The sequence below is a fragment of the Hoplias malabaricus genome, chromosome 5 (genome assembly GCF_029633855.1).
Source record: "Hoplias malabaricus isolate fHopMal1 chromosome 5, fHopMal1.hap1, whole genome shotgun sequence".
Taxonomy (NCBI): domain Eukaryota; kingdom Metazoa; phylum Chordata; class Actinopteri; order Characiformes; family Erythrinidae; genus Hoplias; species Hoplias malabaricus.
The window spans coordinates 11,437,122-11,453,930 of record NC_089804.1 but is presented as its reverse complement, the minus strand read 5'-3'; the positions used below and the strand labels follow the sequence as shown (position 1 = coordinate 11,453,930).

At 40.0% G+C, this 16,809-nt stretch overlaps 1 protein-coding gene across 1 annotated transcript; it reads left to right on the top strand.

The window, feature by feature from the left end:
• The first annotated feature begins 509 nt into the window (after positions 1-509).
• si:dkey-65j6.2 (puratrophin-1) lies at positions 510-15,840 on the top strand. Its single transcript, XM_066672091.1, has 20 exons — positions 510-1,250; positions 1,352-1,528; positions 2,010-2,130; positions 2,226-2,319; positions 2,600-2,686; positions 2,816-2,929; positions 3,057-3,155; positions 3,310-3,461; positions 3,611-3,749; positions 4,204-4,320; positions 4,847-5,038; positions 5,141-6,081; positions 7,323-7,572; positions 7,988-8,071; positions 9,647-9,871; positions 10,150-10,320; positions 10,533-10,710; positions 10,930-11,046; positions 13,416-13,673; positions 14,773-15,840. Exons 1-20 carry the CDS (start codon positions 530-532, stop codon positions 14,829-14,831), a joined length of 4,296 nt encoding a protein of 1,431 aa, XP_066528188.1. The 5' UTR covers positions 510-529; the 3' UTR covers positions 14,832-15,840.
• Positions 15,841-16,809: the final 969 nt, after the last annotated feature.

Below are 16,809 nucleotides of genomic sequence, written 5' to 3'. Positions count from 1 at the left end.
TCTCAGTGAGGTACATTAAGAAATAAAATATAAAACTACTGTCACTTTTAAGGGTTAAGCTAGAATGTGTGCAATTACTTGCTCGTTGCACTTAAAGGTATTCTCTTTCCTGGGCAGGTCCCAGATTCTGCCTCGGTCTTCCATCATGAGGGCTGGCCATTATGTCTGAAAGACTGATTTGAGATCTATCTCACATCTATTACACCCTGTTATTTTGGCTGAAAGTGCTTGGTGCAGACAGGCATGGGAAGCCTCTCAGCCACTGCACCTTGTCCGCTAAGCAGACTATAGCTTGAGTGTCTTGGGATCAGGTGTCGAACCTGAGTTTTTGGAAAAGTCACGGCACATGGCCTGTTCTGGTTCTTTGAATCAGCAGGAGTCTAAGACTGAAGGTCACTTGCAGGGTACACCGGAACATCGCGTCTATTCGGTTGAGACTAGGATCTGTCCAGCGAAGGATGGTATTGCAGTGTCTTTGTGTTTAGTAGACAGTTCCAAAAAGACAGACATGAATCCAGCTGGGCCATGGATGAGTCCAGTGGGTTGGGTGTCTCCCAATACTTGGGACAGTCGCAGTTTTGGGAGGGATCATATCGGCCCTGTGGACATTCCCAAAGGAGAGGATTCCTCAGTGTACTCAGGGACTCAACCTAGAACTCCGGCACCAGCAACATCTGGTCATACGTATCGTAACTGTCCTACACCTCATGACCATTCTACACCTCATGATCGTCCAACATGTGTGCGTACCGTGAGGTTTGCAGAGCAGCCTTGCACACCTCGTATGCAGAGGAAGCATCGACATGGAGTCAAAGAACAGGAATGTCCACGCAGGGAGTCGTATAGAGGAGCACAGCAAAGTCCAGTCAGCACAAAAAAACATCTACAAGAACCAATCTCATCTCCATCCTCAAGCATAAAGATACAGTCAAAAACCCTCCACAGATCTGTTCTGGAACATTCTAAACAGTATCCTCAATCTGCAACAGCTGACAGAAACATACCTGAAAGTTCTCAGGATACTTCAGCAGACGTAACACCCCATCGCGAAGGAACCATCACCTGTTTCACACCAACTGTGATTGGAACGTCAGAGAAATGCCATGTTGTGTTCCAAGGACAGCCCAGTGAGGGAAGCAGGGGCAGCCATCTTGAAATGATCCCAAGGCTGCATGTAGTTCATGGGAAAAAGACCACTACTTTTGGACTTGTATCTCCAAAATTAAACAGAAGAAGACTCCGAAAGCAAGGTGAGAACAGTTCATGGTTAATTCCGCTCATATACTTAATTACCAAAGGATACATTCATTGTACAAAACCTCTATATTGTTCTTTCATTCTTTCTCTGAAGATGATCCTGAAGACCCTAATACATCCCCTCCTGTGAATGGACCTTGGACAAATACACTTATGTCCTCTTCACAGCCACATACTGATGATATGGAAATGCCTAGAACACAAGCATCATCACCAGCTACATCAAAACCAGAGGCTTACCTCCTGCAGTCAGGAATGGTCTGCCTTACAGGTATGAAGGGTAACCAGTCATGTATGTGACATTGCAGTTTAAATCTATACTGAACGATCTCTGGATTAGGGATATCTACTTTGTATCTACACTCACTGTCCATTCTATCAGTTCCACTGACCATACAGGAGCACTTTGTAGTTCTACATTTACAGATTGTAGTCCACTTGTTTCTCTGCATACTTTATTATCCCCATTTTTGCCCTGAGAATAGTCCACTGATGCAACATATGACCTACTGTCTCTGATTTACATCTACAAGGTGGACCAACGAGGTAGGAGTGTCTCACAGGGTGGACGGTGAGCGGACACAGTGTTTAAAAACTGTCTGATCCACTCTACCAGCGCAACATACACTAACACATCACCACAACGTCAGTGTCATTGCAGCGCTAAGAATGAGCCGCCTCTCAAATCATACATGTGGGGGTCTCTGTCTGATCTTCATATTCTCCCTATCTTATATTTATGTTTTTCTCAGGTGGTAGAGACCGTTGGAATAGGGCAGTTGTAGAAGTTTATGGAGATGACCAGTATTGGAGGTCTCCTGTATCCAGCTTGGAGCTCTCACAGTTGCTTCTCTATTTCCACACCATCACCAGGTAGGGATGGGATGCCACACCCGAAAGCAAGGCCTGGTGAAGTAAAGTTAAGTTTACAGTGGTATTGACATCAAAACGTTTGTATTTCCACACAGGAAGGAGGTTCGAAAGCTTGGAATGGCCATTGTGTATGATGCCCGTACGACACCACCACACATAAAATTCCTGAAAGCTCTGCAGCTGGTACAGGTGAGTTGTGTGGCTTATGTATTCCCGTATGAATAGAGAGTCTACAGTATGTAGCTGACCTAGGTTTGATGGTTGTCTAGCTTAATCTTGCAGCCAATTTTGCAGACAAAGATTAGGCCTTAGAAGTCAAGCTCCCATTGCTGTTTATATATGAGTAAAATCATAGGACAATTTTGCTGTGAGCTAATCATAGCCTGTATCTGGGAATTTGTCCCGTGGTGGTGTTCTTTTTATTTATTTATTTATTTTTATTTTTATTTATTTTTGTTGCTGATTACAGGAGCAGGATCCACAAGCTGTATGCTCTGTGCTACTGCTGATGAATAAAGAAAAAAGCCAAAACCAGGAGAAATACCCAGGAGGGATGGTTTGTGCTTGTCCCTCTTTTTATCTCCAAGCTTCCTAAACCTTTTTTATAAATCAATTCTTAATATAGACAAAGCTAAATACGGTATAACAAAGGCATAGATACAAATTCCAGACGTTTTGTTTGTAGGAGGTTATGTCATCTCTCAAAGTCCTGAATAAATTTGTGGAGTCCAGCCAGCTGACCTCTTTCCTGGGTGGCTCTTTTCCCTACAGTCACAGAGACTGGCTAGACCTCCATCAAGTAAGTTCATTGACTTGACTTGGCTATAAACAGTATTGAGTTGACTCATGCAGATTACTGGGAATGTACAGTCCTGGGAATCTGCCATCATGAATGCCTGTCATCATCTACTGTGTTTGTTTTACAGGAACTGCATCCGTTTGTATTGGATCTGAAAGAAGCTACAAATTTACTTTTAGAAGCCATAAGGAAGTTGGAGGGAGTACATAAAATAGACAGTGTTCAGGTCAGTTTAACTCAAAAATCACCATCTAATAAGAAATTTAAGTTTTCCCTTTACTGGTATTGAATCAGTTTGTCCAGTTTGGAAACTGCTTCTATAGTTAGAGAGATTTTGAATATGAGTTATTTACATGTTTCTCTTCATTTTTTACATTCAGGATGTTCAGCAGTGTATCAGTGATCAGAAAGCTCTGATGAAAGAAGTACTGGAAGACACTCGTTTAGTTGCCTTACAGAGGGAGGGAGGGGCTATGCTGGCCAGGTTGAGATGGGAAAGTGATGTCAGAGCAACATATTGTGAAGAGAACCGGTAATATACCAACATATGCTTTAACACAATCATATATATATATATTTGAATAGTAATTTGTAAACTATCTGATATATATATATATATATATATATATGTTTTGAGGTTTAGAATACCTTTGTCAGAAATCATTTGATATTGCCTCCTAGTGTGGTGATGGATATTGTGGAAGACCTGTATAACCAAGTGGAGGAGCAGGTTCATGTGTTGGCCAGGAAGTCCAACATGTCACTGCAACAACTTCACTTCCTGCTACAATTGAGGGAGCTGGAGTCAAGGTTTGCCAAGGTACACAATCCCACTCATTGTTCGGGACACTGGAAACAACAATTCTTCAGTTGAATCTAATGCCTCTTTCACACATGAACCCTGGAGAATTTCTAGAGAAACTCTGGAGAATCGGGTCCGGAGATGTCCCGGAGTAGTCTTTCACATATGCAATGCATAGCAGGAGGCTTTCTGTGTCATGCACACTCTTGCAGCAGGAAATTAAACACATGTTTTAGGTGTGGAGAATGTGCAGTGCGTACTCACATGTGTCGACTCTGACTTTACCCAGAGTTTTTACCAGGGTGCAAGGAGGATAAAGTCCGGGTAAAGTCTGGGACGAACTATGCAGGGTGGTCACGTTCACACATACAGCTCCTCTGGGTGAACTCCGGATCATTTCTGGATTACCATGCATGTGTGAAAGGGGCATAACTAAGTTTGTTTTGTTGAATGGAACCTTTGTCTGCTCTAGATAAGGGAGTGGTTTGATTTGGAGGGAGAGAGACACCTGCTGGAGTCTGTGGAAGAGTCGAGCCTGAGACTTCAAGAAATTCTCCAAAGCTTTACCACATTCCTTTCTGAAGCTAATGTAAGCATTAATGTCCTCTATATCTATATTTATATTAGGGTGACACAGTGGCTTGGTGGTTAGCATGTTTACCTCTTAGCGCTGGGATCTTGACTTCAAGTCAAGGGTGGAGTTTACATCTAAATATTCTTAAGCTCCCTAATTCTTTCATTTTTAACAAGGGTTCTCTCTGTCTCCATATTAACAATGTAATGAAACTTGGGTGCACTAGGACCCGGGGGAGCTGCTGCTGTTACTGCATGTAACATTGACGCCATTGGCTTTCAGTTTGTATAGCTTTCTTGACAGAATACACACATGGTGTATGCAGGGAGAAGGTGTTGTGAGTTTCCTGGCGGCGAGTGTCATTTCAAGACAAAAATAAAGAAAATACCTTAACTGAATGTCTGTTACACTCTTTAAGTTACCAAACTGAAAAAGACCTTTCCAACATTATAGCTTTATGCCAAGTTGTGCAGTTCATTTAAGATGGAACCACCCTAGAATAATTCATGTTTGAGACATCTATTGTTTTGCTGTATTGCAGGAACAAAAGCTCCAGGTAATGATGTTAGTAACTGAAGCAGAAAACATTCAAGGGCCAAACTACCCTGAGACAGAAGTGTTCCACACAATGGTATCCATCTTTAAATCCAGGGTGTCAGACTTCTTATCTCGAGCAGATAAGTGTTGTGAAGAAATGGAGACCATGGTGAACTTGTGCCAGTTCTGTGAGACGGTATGTTAGCCCTCCTTTCAAGCTTCTCCACTGAACTTCACTGAAATCAACAGATGATATTTGTGATGCATTTTTTTGTGGGTTTCTTTGTTACATTTATAGGCAATCGACGTGGCAAATGAATGTTCTCAGCAGTTGGAACAGGAGCAACTGGAGTGCATGACACAGCAGGAGAAACAGGCCACACTTCAGAACTGCCATGAGAAAATGAGCAAGTTCTCCCCGGAATGCTTTCAGGAGGCCAAAGCCCAGGCCTGCTCTCTGGAGATCTCCAGGGCAATGCAAGTTTGGAACATGGCTTGGGAAACATGCCAGGGTGTCAGTCGGCAATTAGAAGAGTGTCTCCAGAATCTGGAGAAAGCCCAGCATCCCTTGGTGCCTTTGCCTTTACATTATGAATGGCAAGGAGATGAGAGCACTTGCACAACTGCTACTGACAGACCTGCTGTGTTACGCAGGAAGCATCTTGATCACTCTGATGACAAAGTCTGCAGAGATCGGGACAGCATCCATGGTACAGTGACTTGCTTCAACATCAACTTCAGGCAATCACGAAAAGGTCATAAAGTTTCCAAGGCATCTCAAGCTGCAGACCAGAATCCTACTGACTACATCAGAAACTCACCCAGAAAGAATTCCCATGAGCACAAGCAAAAAACAATCCAAAGTTCAGGCACAGTTGGCTGCCAGTGGATCCCCTGGCAGCACAACTCAAGGAGACACAATACTGAGGACTCAGTTTCAGCCTTCAGTTCTCCTAAATCCCAGACTTGTCTTGAACCTCAGATCTCAGCCCTTGACAATGAATCTCAGATCCCAGATCACTCCATCCCTGGAGACCAGTCTAAATTAACCAACTACCCCCAGACCCATTCCTCTCACAGGGCTCTACAAACTGCTGTGGATTATCAACACTCCCATCCTGGCAGTCTCTGCTCAGAAGAATCATACACTGAAACAGAGCACCATGGACTTACCTTCCATTCCAAGGAGGCTGTCAGATGGAGGAATGATGCAGATTTGAGTCGTGCTGGCACTGCTATGTAAGATATTTCACTGTGACACTTATATCTCTTTCATATCATTTGATTTTGCAGATATTTATTTCATTCCCACCATCTTTATCCACATGCTTGCCCCATGCATCTTGCAAAATCAAGAGTATGTACAGGGGAGTTTGTTCCCCCTTTGGTTCAGGAGCAACACCTAAAGAACAGTATAGGCTTTACACTAGATTTGAACATTGCTGTCAGGATTTAATTGAATTGAAAGTGTTCATTTGCCATGTGTGAGCAAAGTAGCCAAGCTAAAACATTTGAAGTGTCTAGACTAGAGATGCATGAATACTGATACTGGTATCGGATATTTGCCCGATACCTTGTTCATTTACTCGTACTCGTAATCGCAAACGAGGCTCTGATACCTTTTTTATACCTAATATTGCATAATCAGTGATGGCCTGCACAATCAGTGAAAGACCACTGCAGGGAGAACCGAACTGTTTTGACTGTCATCGAACAAAGTGGATTTTCTTCACTCAAAATGTATTTTATATATATAATAATTCTAATTATTGGTGGTGTAATGTGGGAAAATGTTAAATGACAGATGGACAGTTCCAGAAATGAACAATACAGTTTTTAATTAAACAAAATGTTTTAACTAATAACTACACTATTGCACAATGCTCCTGACTGCTTAATTCTAATTATGTATCTCCAGCTGTATAGGCAAGTACCAAAACATACATACTTGTACTCGTGTATTTATGCATCCCTAGTCTAGGCACTTTTTGACAGTGCATCTATACTATGCAAAATTTCTTGCTAATGGAAGGTTTGAGATTGTTATCAAAGCTACGTGTGTAAGTACCAGTTAAATTAGCTGATAAAACCCTTCCATCCATAAAATGCTAGAGCTGTGCTAAAGTTTCACTACAGCTTTGTGCTAATTATTTAAGGATATTAGAAGTAATGCTGTTTTGTTTTGTTTTTTCATTTAAAGCCAGCACTGATGTCAAACAGGTATAACAGCAGGATTCACATAAAGCAGAACCATATCACATTTACTTTGCTCTAAATTGCATCTTACCTTGTTTTTACATTTTTTTAAAAAAAAGGTTGCATAAATGAACACTGTAGACTCTAGTATTTAATTCTTAATATAATTAAAAATAACTATATGGGCTCCAAATGTTGGCACACATTAAAATTCATATTTGGTGATGTCATCAAGGACAATTATGCTAGTCTTTACCCTATTCAAGTTTTGATCTTCCTTGCAGAAAGCTGCAGCGTATCATGGAGGAGTTGTTGCTGACGGAGCTGGAATACGTACGCTCTCTGGGCTACATTCTGACTAACTACATGCCCCTGCTGGCCAGACCGGACATTCCTCCAGACCTGAGAGGCCAGCGTGGTCGGATCTTCGGGAACCTGGAGAAACTGCACCACTTCCACTGCCACTACTTCCTGCCAGAGTTGGAGGCGTGTCGGTCAGAGCCACTGAGAGTTGGACGCTGCTTTCTCAGACATGTGAGTTATTCGTGGCTTCTTCTGCACGCCCAGGAAACACTTCTGTTACAACCTGCTGAATGCCCTGTAGAGTGAATACTGAACTTTATAGTGTAGCATGCCTCTTCTGCTGTAAACTTACATGAAAAGAATGCCATCTGAGCCCACGTAATATAAGCTATGCATTCAAGGCACATATCTTGTGCCAGACATTGTACCCTTAAAATCTGTGTGGCTGTAGATTGGTGTAGTATTGTACCAAAAATATTTATTTCCTTGACGAGAGTTTTAACTTTATTTCACTAGGAATAACGGCAAACCTGATTTGACCAGCAGTTTCACACAACTGTATATTTTATGAGAGACGAAAATATACAAAGGAATTGATAAGTTGTAAATCAATATGTCCATTCTTGTGTCACTCTTTTGGATCCAGACAGAGAATTTTGGTCTCTATGCTCTCTACAGCAAGAACAAGCCCCAGTCTGATGCTCTGATCCAGCACCACAAGTTCTTCAAGGTGGGATACTGAGGCCACAAAGTACTTTCTCACATGCACCTGCTCACCTGAAATAGCCCTGCACAGAACTGCACAAACCTCTCTTATCTATTCATCCACTGGGCTGGAATTTATTTGTCTGCAGTAATACAGTGAATAAAAGGCTGATATATACAGTCAACATACATTGAAATTAAACAAGAAAAAAGAGAATCAAGGCAAGCCTAGTTTAGCCGGACCGCCATTTGCAATATAGCCATTGTTACGGAGGTGTTTCTGGCATTTCAAAAACAGGAAAGCCCAAAATACATAACCTTTATCATTGAAATGTCTGGAGAAGCTCTGGTGCTTCCTATCAATGTCTTTGTTTACATGTGGTTTTTATTCTGTGATTGTGTTGTACAGAAAATATGGAGGGCAGGATTAATAAATGCAGAAATGAAAAAAGGAGCACATAATTTATAACACCAGCATCAGTACCTTGTTCATTTTAATGAAATATAAACACTAGATGATCTATCAACAAAGAAGACCAAGAACATTTTGTTGATTTTTAAGAATTACAATGACTTATTTATTCAATGTAACTGGTTAGAGTAAAACATGTGAAGTTTAAGGAGGCGGTGTGCCGCTGTATGGAGTTTTATAAACACACTAACTCCACAAAATGTCTCCCCAATTCTCTTTACAATATTTCACGCAAAGACACACACACTCATGAAATAAGACAAAATCAGCAGTCCTCCTCTGTCTGTGAAATATAATACATGTGTAATGTTGCCGAGTTCCGAGCCGTCCTACTGAGCTTGTGAACAGAAGAGAAACGTAGCTTACCACTGCCGAGCTGAGGCTCTGGCTAACGCGCATGGTGTCGCACCAAACACAGCCCCAGAAACACACACAAACAGAGCATGTTCCTATTCTTTGGTTCGCAAACCAGTTTATGTGGGTGGAAATGCACCAAATAGTTCCGAACTTACTTCAGGTTCCTTATTGGTGGAAAAGCGCTATGTGAAATATGGCTCAACTATCAGTTCCTACTCCCGAATATATCCTGAATATGTTAAAATATATCCATCCATCCATTATCTGTAACCGCTTATCCAATTTTTTTAGGGTCGCGGGGGGTCCAGAGCCTACCTGGAATCATTGGGCGCAAGGCGGGAATACACCCTGGAGGGGACGCCAGTCCTTCACAGGGCAACACAGACACACACACATTCACTCACACACTCACACCTACGGACACTTTCGAGTCGCCAATCCACCTGCAACGTGTGTTTTTGGACTGTGGGAGGAAACCGGAGCACCCGGAGGAAACCCACGCGGACACGGGGAGAACACACCAACTCCTCACAGACAGTCACCCGGAGCGGGAATCGAACCCACAACCTCCAGGCCCCTGGAGCTGTGTGACTGCGACACTACCTGCTGCGCCACCGTGCCGCCATGTTAAAATATATTTGTAACATATTTATACAACACAATTTTGGGTAATGTAACAATTTTGTTGCCATTTTGTCAAAGAAATTAAACATGGTGTTTTTCATAGCGTTGAACTTGTTCCCACTTCCCTCTCTTCTGTTCTTGGAGCAGTGTAAGCAGCAGGAGCTGAGGGACAGTATGGACTTATCCTCCTATCTCCTGAAGCCTGTTCAGAGGATCAGTAAATACAGTCTACTGCTGCAGGAGATGGTTGGGGAATGTTTACCTGGTCAGGATTCAGAACGCCAGGAGATACAGGCTGCTGCTGAGGTCATCCGCTTTCAGCTTCGCCACGGCAATGACTTACTCACCATGGATGCCATCCGCAACTGTGATGTGAGTCAGATACCTGTGTGAGAAATGTTGAGCTGCTATTGAGCAATGAGGGATTAAAGGGGCCAACCTATGTTTACTTTTGTTGTATAATATTAAAAGACACAATATTGTTGATTTATGGTGATTAACTTGATGATGAACTTAAGATCAACCTTATTGCCAGCCCTTTGTCTTTTTTATTTTTTTTTCATATTAGACAACTAAAAAAAACAACTTTAAAAAGGTACATGCCAAGCAGCATTTTTGGCAGTGTTATTTTTCTCCTACGTTTCATTCAGGTGAACTTAAAGGAGCAAGGCCAGTTAGTTCGACAGGACGAGTTCTATGTGATGATGCGTAAGAAAAAAGCTTTGCGGAGAGTGTTCCTCTTTCAGGAACTCATCCTCTTCACAAAGCCGAAGAAAACCCACCGTGGAGATGACGTTTATTTCTACAAGCAGTCTTTCAAGGTGCATAGACGGATCTTTTTGCCGTTTTACACTTTCCCAATAAGTACTACACTACTTGGAAAGCAGAAATAAGGCTAGTTGCATAATCTATTAGATAAAAATAAACTAACATTTACAGATACTCACTGTTTTCCAGAAATAACTAGGTCTTCTATGAAGTCTTTGAAAGTTCCCAAATAATATTTGTTCATTGTTCTTGATTTGAAACACAGACATCTGACATAGGGCTGACCCATAACTCTGGGGAGAGTGGCCTGTGCTTTGAGATTTGGTACAGAAGGAGGAGAGCTCAGGACACTTACATCCTCCAGGCTGAGAGTCAGGACATCAAACAGGCCTGGACTGAAGACCTGGAGCAGATATTGTGGGAACAGGCCCTGAAGAACAGAGGTTAGTATTGGGTTCTATGATGTCTGTTGACTTTGAAAATAAAAAAAAAGTGTGTAGTTTAATGTGTAGTTTTCAATATTTCAATGTGGCAATTTATTAATAAAATATAATATTAATAATACTAACATTTTGAGTGACATGCTACTTCCATGTGTATTGCTGTCGGCTGATTTCAGATCAGAAAGTCAATCAATAATATGAGCATTTGTTTTCATACAGAGTTGCGGAGACAGGAGTGTGTGTTCATGGGAGTGGGCAGTAAAGCCTTTGTGGACATTCAGTCCAGCGAGGGAGCTATTCACGACAGAGCTGTCACCTGTTTTCTCTCTGGAAAAGGTAAAATATACTACTTTTTATATGTAATTTTTATCATATTGAAAAATAATCTTTTGGTACTATGTTTTCTCACAATACCCTTCATATACCTCACCACAATGTATGCATTTTAAAAAGTATCTCAAAATGATTCTAAAACAAAATATAATATGTGTCATCAGTTCATGACCATTTCAGTGATTTAGCTTTTAAAGGTGTTAAACTCTTCAAAGGTCTGATTTCCCACTGTGTGCAATTCTGATGCCAAATTTCTCTAGAGACTCAAATCAAACCTCTTTTTTACTTAATTTTAAATCATTAAAAAAAAGTGTACCTTATTCACATCTAGAACTTGGATCCAGGTTTCAGGCCAGGATTGTAACTGTCAGTATGACACTGTACCTGGTTAATCAGCTACATTAGCAATTGAAGCTAATTATATTATTATATCATTAAAGAAATTATATCATTATATTTAATTATATCCAATTATATCATTAAAGGGTTATTAAAGAACCTTTGAAGAATCACGCCCCAAATTCGTTAGAGGATAGTGACTGCTGTTCAATTGTGGCACGGAACAGCAGTGCTCTCAGCTGAAATGCAATCCCTTTGTATTTTGCTTTGGCACGTTCACAGCTCCACACAGTGGAATACAGTACAGTACAGTATTGATTACAGTACGGCTGATTGCATTTTTAAGTGGTTTGTGCTCAACTCTGTACTGATTACATTTCGAGGTGACTGTATTCAATTTTGACACTAATTCATCATGTAATTTCTAAAATACAAATCCACGTGTATTGTTTTTCAGTGAAGAGGTCAATCAACATGAAAACTATGTAATACTGGTTTTGCGTTTAATTTTGGCACGTTTTCTTCATGATAATTTGGAAAAGCAATAACGTGTGGATTGCATTTCACATTGTGCTATTGCAGTGATTGCTTCTCAATTTGGCACTGATTGCTCTCCATAGCATTCCGGTCTGCCATCTTAAAATCCGAAACTGCAACCTGTATCCAAGGTTCAGATTTGAAGACTCCTCCTCTACTCTTAGTCAAGTTCATATGTGAGGGAACAAGTGTGCATTTACGTCAATATTTACAACTGCCGTCTTCCCCTTTATATCATGTGGTGGTTGCAAATGTGCTTGCTCCGCTCTTTCTCCTGAAGGTGATCACAGATTAACCTCCTGAAATCCTGATGGTTGTTTACTGAAATCTTGAGTAGCTGTAGTTGAACTTGGAAAAGACAAAAAGCCAAATGAACATTGCAGTCTTCAACTGCTCTAAACAACATTCTCTCCTAGTGCTGTGAAAGGTAGGTGTTGCTATTATTAGCCACCCACAGTGTGTTCGAGTTGGCTTCATATTCACTGTTTGTTAGGATTTTCCAATCTACAGCAGAACATTAGGATTGCAAATGACTGAAGGTGTGGATATTTTGCATTGCTTTCTTTAAATTATGAAACTGTGACTAAAAATCATCTGCACCCTGTAAAAACGTGGGTATCATGTTTTGATTTGGTGATTGTGTACTTTTATTAAGCTGTGATTCTGCAGCCCTATTCTGATTATTAATTAAATTAGACCCAATTAAGTTTAACTTTACAACAACTATCATTTTTAACTGACTTTTTTACTTCTATTTCAGTATTATTACAAAATTAATAGTAAAAATGTTAATGTAAGTATTGTAAAATATATTATTTTTTAAAATATATTAAAGTAAGTGTAGTTGGTCATGAGGTATACCACTGATCTGCTTACACTACCACAGACCCAACCCCCTGGACCCAGAGGTACTTCTGGTGGGTGGGAATTCCAACCTGGTGAAGGAGGGTGGCCTTGCCCTTCGTCTTATCCTGTAGAACGTAAACATGTCATCCAAAAGAGAACCATTAACACTCCAGATGGTATTCAAAACTGAGCTTGTTCTGTTGACAGAGCAGTTAACCAGTGTTGAGCAAACCTGGTTTGTGAATACAGCCGTTGGCAAGTTGATGACTGTCTCTCAGGTTTGCATGTTAATGTTCTGCAATGTGTGAGGCATCCCCGTGCTTAAGGGCAAGGCCTCCCTATTCCGCCAGTTAGATTTCCCTCTCGCCAAATAATCCCACATTTTAAATTACAGGAGTTCCTCTGAGTTCAGGGACTGGGCCTGTGGTATTACTATCACATTAATATTTGTCCCCGTAACTTTTTTAACTTGACCACAGTTTTTGACCATTCCACCTTTAACATCTTTTATTAATAAAACAATTAAGTATTGTAGAAATTTCTTTGTTTCCTTTATGATGTCCCTTTATTCTCTTCTTCAGAGTTTTCCATTCGGAAAGTGGTTTGTCATTTTCTAATTCAGATTTATGAACTAATTTACTCCTTTGCAGACGCAGGAGGATTACTAAAAACACCCAGTCACATGGTGTCCAGTCTTCAGAAAGAAATGGCTCTGCCCAGGCCTGAGTCGATTGGATCCAGAAGCAATGCATCAACCTCTGGCAGCCAATCATCTTCCTCCTCTGGCCGAGGCTCCTTATCGCCCAACAGTTTCCATGGAAACCAGGTTCATGGCAGCAGCCACAGATTATATTTAACTCCGGAAAATCTGATTGGACATGACCATCAGAGCAGGTGTCATCTGACCGGTGTGTTTACAGTTCTCTAAACATTCACGGTAGTTACTAAATACGTGTAGGACTTTCAGAACAAGTTACAGAAGTTATTAAATACCCAAGGCTGTTAGTCATTGAAAGCACATGATATAAGATTCTGTAATTAATGATTTTCTAAAAATTATATTTATACTTTATTATGCAAAGATTCTAAAGGATCTAGATGTTGCTCTGTGTTGAGGTCGAATAAATCAAAAGGGGCCAATTTTAAACTCTTAGGAGTAGAAAAGAAGAAATTAACGCCAATGACTGCAATTGCAATTAAGCAAATTTGAAATCCTCTTTTATAACCCCAGAATGTTTCTTCACCTACATGTGACATACACCAATCAGCCATAACTTTAAAACAACCTGCCATTTGATCTGTTTTATTCCAGGCTTCAGTGCACTGTGCATAATAGCACCTTTTAATCAGAGTCAATAATAACATTTCAGCAATTTGTGCTAAATTATCTTTTATGTGGGATCAGATGAGATGGGTTAGCCTTTGCTCCCATTATACATCAGTGAGACTTGTGTATCCATGACCCTGACACAGGTTCAGAGATGCTCTGATCCAGTCATCCAGCCATCACATTTAGGCCCTTGTCAAAGTGGCTCAGATTCTACCACTTGTTTATCCTGTTTCCAATATCAGCTTTTGAACCGACTGTTCACTTTTGTCTTATATATCCCATCCCTTAACATCTGCCATTTTAACATGTTAAACAAACGCTTTTAATCTTGTGGCTCATTGGTTTGTATTTCCTTCCCATAAATGTGGGCTGTGACCTTTTAATAAATGTTTACAGAAAACTGCATATCCAAGCTTCTAGATGGTTCTTCATTGCTATTGTAAACGTGTCTTAGAAAAGGGTGCCACTACTGGCATTTAGACCTAAATAGATCTTTACAGTTTATTTAGTATTATTGACTATTATTGCCATATCAAAATCACAGTTTTGCTTTATTTTGGTAGACCATCAACTGTGTGGTTATGCTTATAATATTTCACACACAAATATTTAAAACCCAATGTTTAGAAATATTACCCACAGAAGTAACAATAATAGCTTAGTGTTTTTTTTTCCAGGTCCAGCAGCTGAGACAGGAGATGGATGTGAAAGAAGAGACGAAAGATGCAGTAACTGAACTTCTGCTTTAGCGCCATGACTCCAGAGAATGAGATCATTTTTATCATTAGACATCACAGCAAGGACGAAAGCAATAAGAGAAATTGAACATTGAGATTACAGCTCTTGTTCACACATAAAAAGCCTAAATCACTCATAATGGCAGTGCAGTCGCGGTCAAACCAGTGACAACAATGCATTACAGGGGGGAAGTGTTTATTTCACAAATGACAATATCTTTGTGAAAAATGTCTTTAAAAACTAAAAAAAGCCATTTCACTGGGTGAAAGTTTGTGTACATTGCGTGAAATCCTACCATCATTGACTTCTCAGGAAAAAACCTTGTACCTCTGTTTTCTGTTCTTTACACTTAACTTTGTGGTCAAAGTTCCTAATGAATAGAACATTAGCAATGCCCCAGAGTAACTCAGAAAACAATCCTGGTCCATTACGTTCCATTCAAAGTTAATTAGGTTTTATTCCTTTCTCCTATACAATTACCACTGAAGCACTGTTTGGAACAAAACCTTGTATCTCCACCCTTCTTCCCTCCTCCTGCCAACTGATTTCAGGACAGCTGTAAATGTGAATTACTCCGCAACTGAATGTGGTCCCAGGAGCAACAAATACCAAATCTTACCTAGTGTTGCTCTAAGTCAGACAAACAGAGATGAAATGTGGTCTGACAGAAGCTGTACCTGTTTCTCTACAGTTGGAAGAAAACCTCATGTTAACTTTACAAAAGAAGAGAAAAAAACTTTGTTAAATTACAGTGGAAATTAAGGTTTAAAAAAAATGATCCAAATACATTTGGACCAAAACAAACAAACAAAAAAGGCTTTACAATTTTTCGGTATATCACTGTAAATGTGTTTGTGTGCAGTCTGTATATTCAATTGTTTCCCATTTTTACACTTCCTAAAAGTGTGTAACATTTTTTTTTTAATCAGTTAGGACTGTTACTGTAATTGCCCCCGTGCAGCACTTTTTTATTGCATGTGTAAAATGGATGTTGATTTTATTAAGTTAAACACATTTATTTAATGTAATTTTACAAATAAACATCTATTGTGAAAATGAGCCTTCATTCCTTCATACAAAATGATGTCACCTTTTCTGTCATTACAAAAATTGGGACAGTGGATAAAATGCAAACAACAGTAATCAGTCATTTTTAAGTCCACTTTGATCTATATTTAAACCTATAAAAATATGTATTTACATTATCAACCTCATTGAAAATGGTGTACATATATGTTCACAATAAATTTGCCTGCAACCAAAAGATTTACCTCAAGAACTATTTTGCATGGTTCAAGGGGGAAAAAAACACCTTACATAAATGACCCAAATGTATTACACTTTCAGAGTAGCCCTGTGTCCGAAATGGCTCCCTATACACTCTTCCTTATATTATTCACTACATAGTGCACTATTATAGGGAACTGAATTCAGGACGGAACTAAATGATTTCAAACACAACCTCATGCTGGTTTTCACCAAACAAGGCAGTGGATTATGGGTAATCTGATATCTGCTAGTGTACATGGGCTGTAAACTTCTTTTTGCAGTGCATTGTGGGATTGTTGAGTGGACACTGAAAATTGTCCACTGTGTGTTCATGCACTACTACACAATGGCGGAACGCAAAAATAGTGCACTATATAGTGACTAGGGCATGGTTTCAGACACAGCGTAGGTCTTTGACGGATCCTCTTTTTATACACTTTTTGTATTAAAGCGGGGTGTGTAGGAGTGGTCAAGGAGCGAGGGAGGAAGGTAAGTGCAGGAGATTTTAATAATAATATCTTAAAGAAAACAGAGGGACACTAAACACAAAGGCTAAACTACAAACGGCTAAACACTAAACAAGGACTATACAGAACTAAGGGGCTAAATGTTAAACACAAAACAAAGCAAAACACTAAATAAGGAATCTAAACATAAAACACAAGAGTTAAACAAGAAGGCTAAACACAGATCATTAAACATAGACC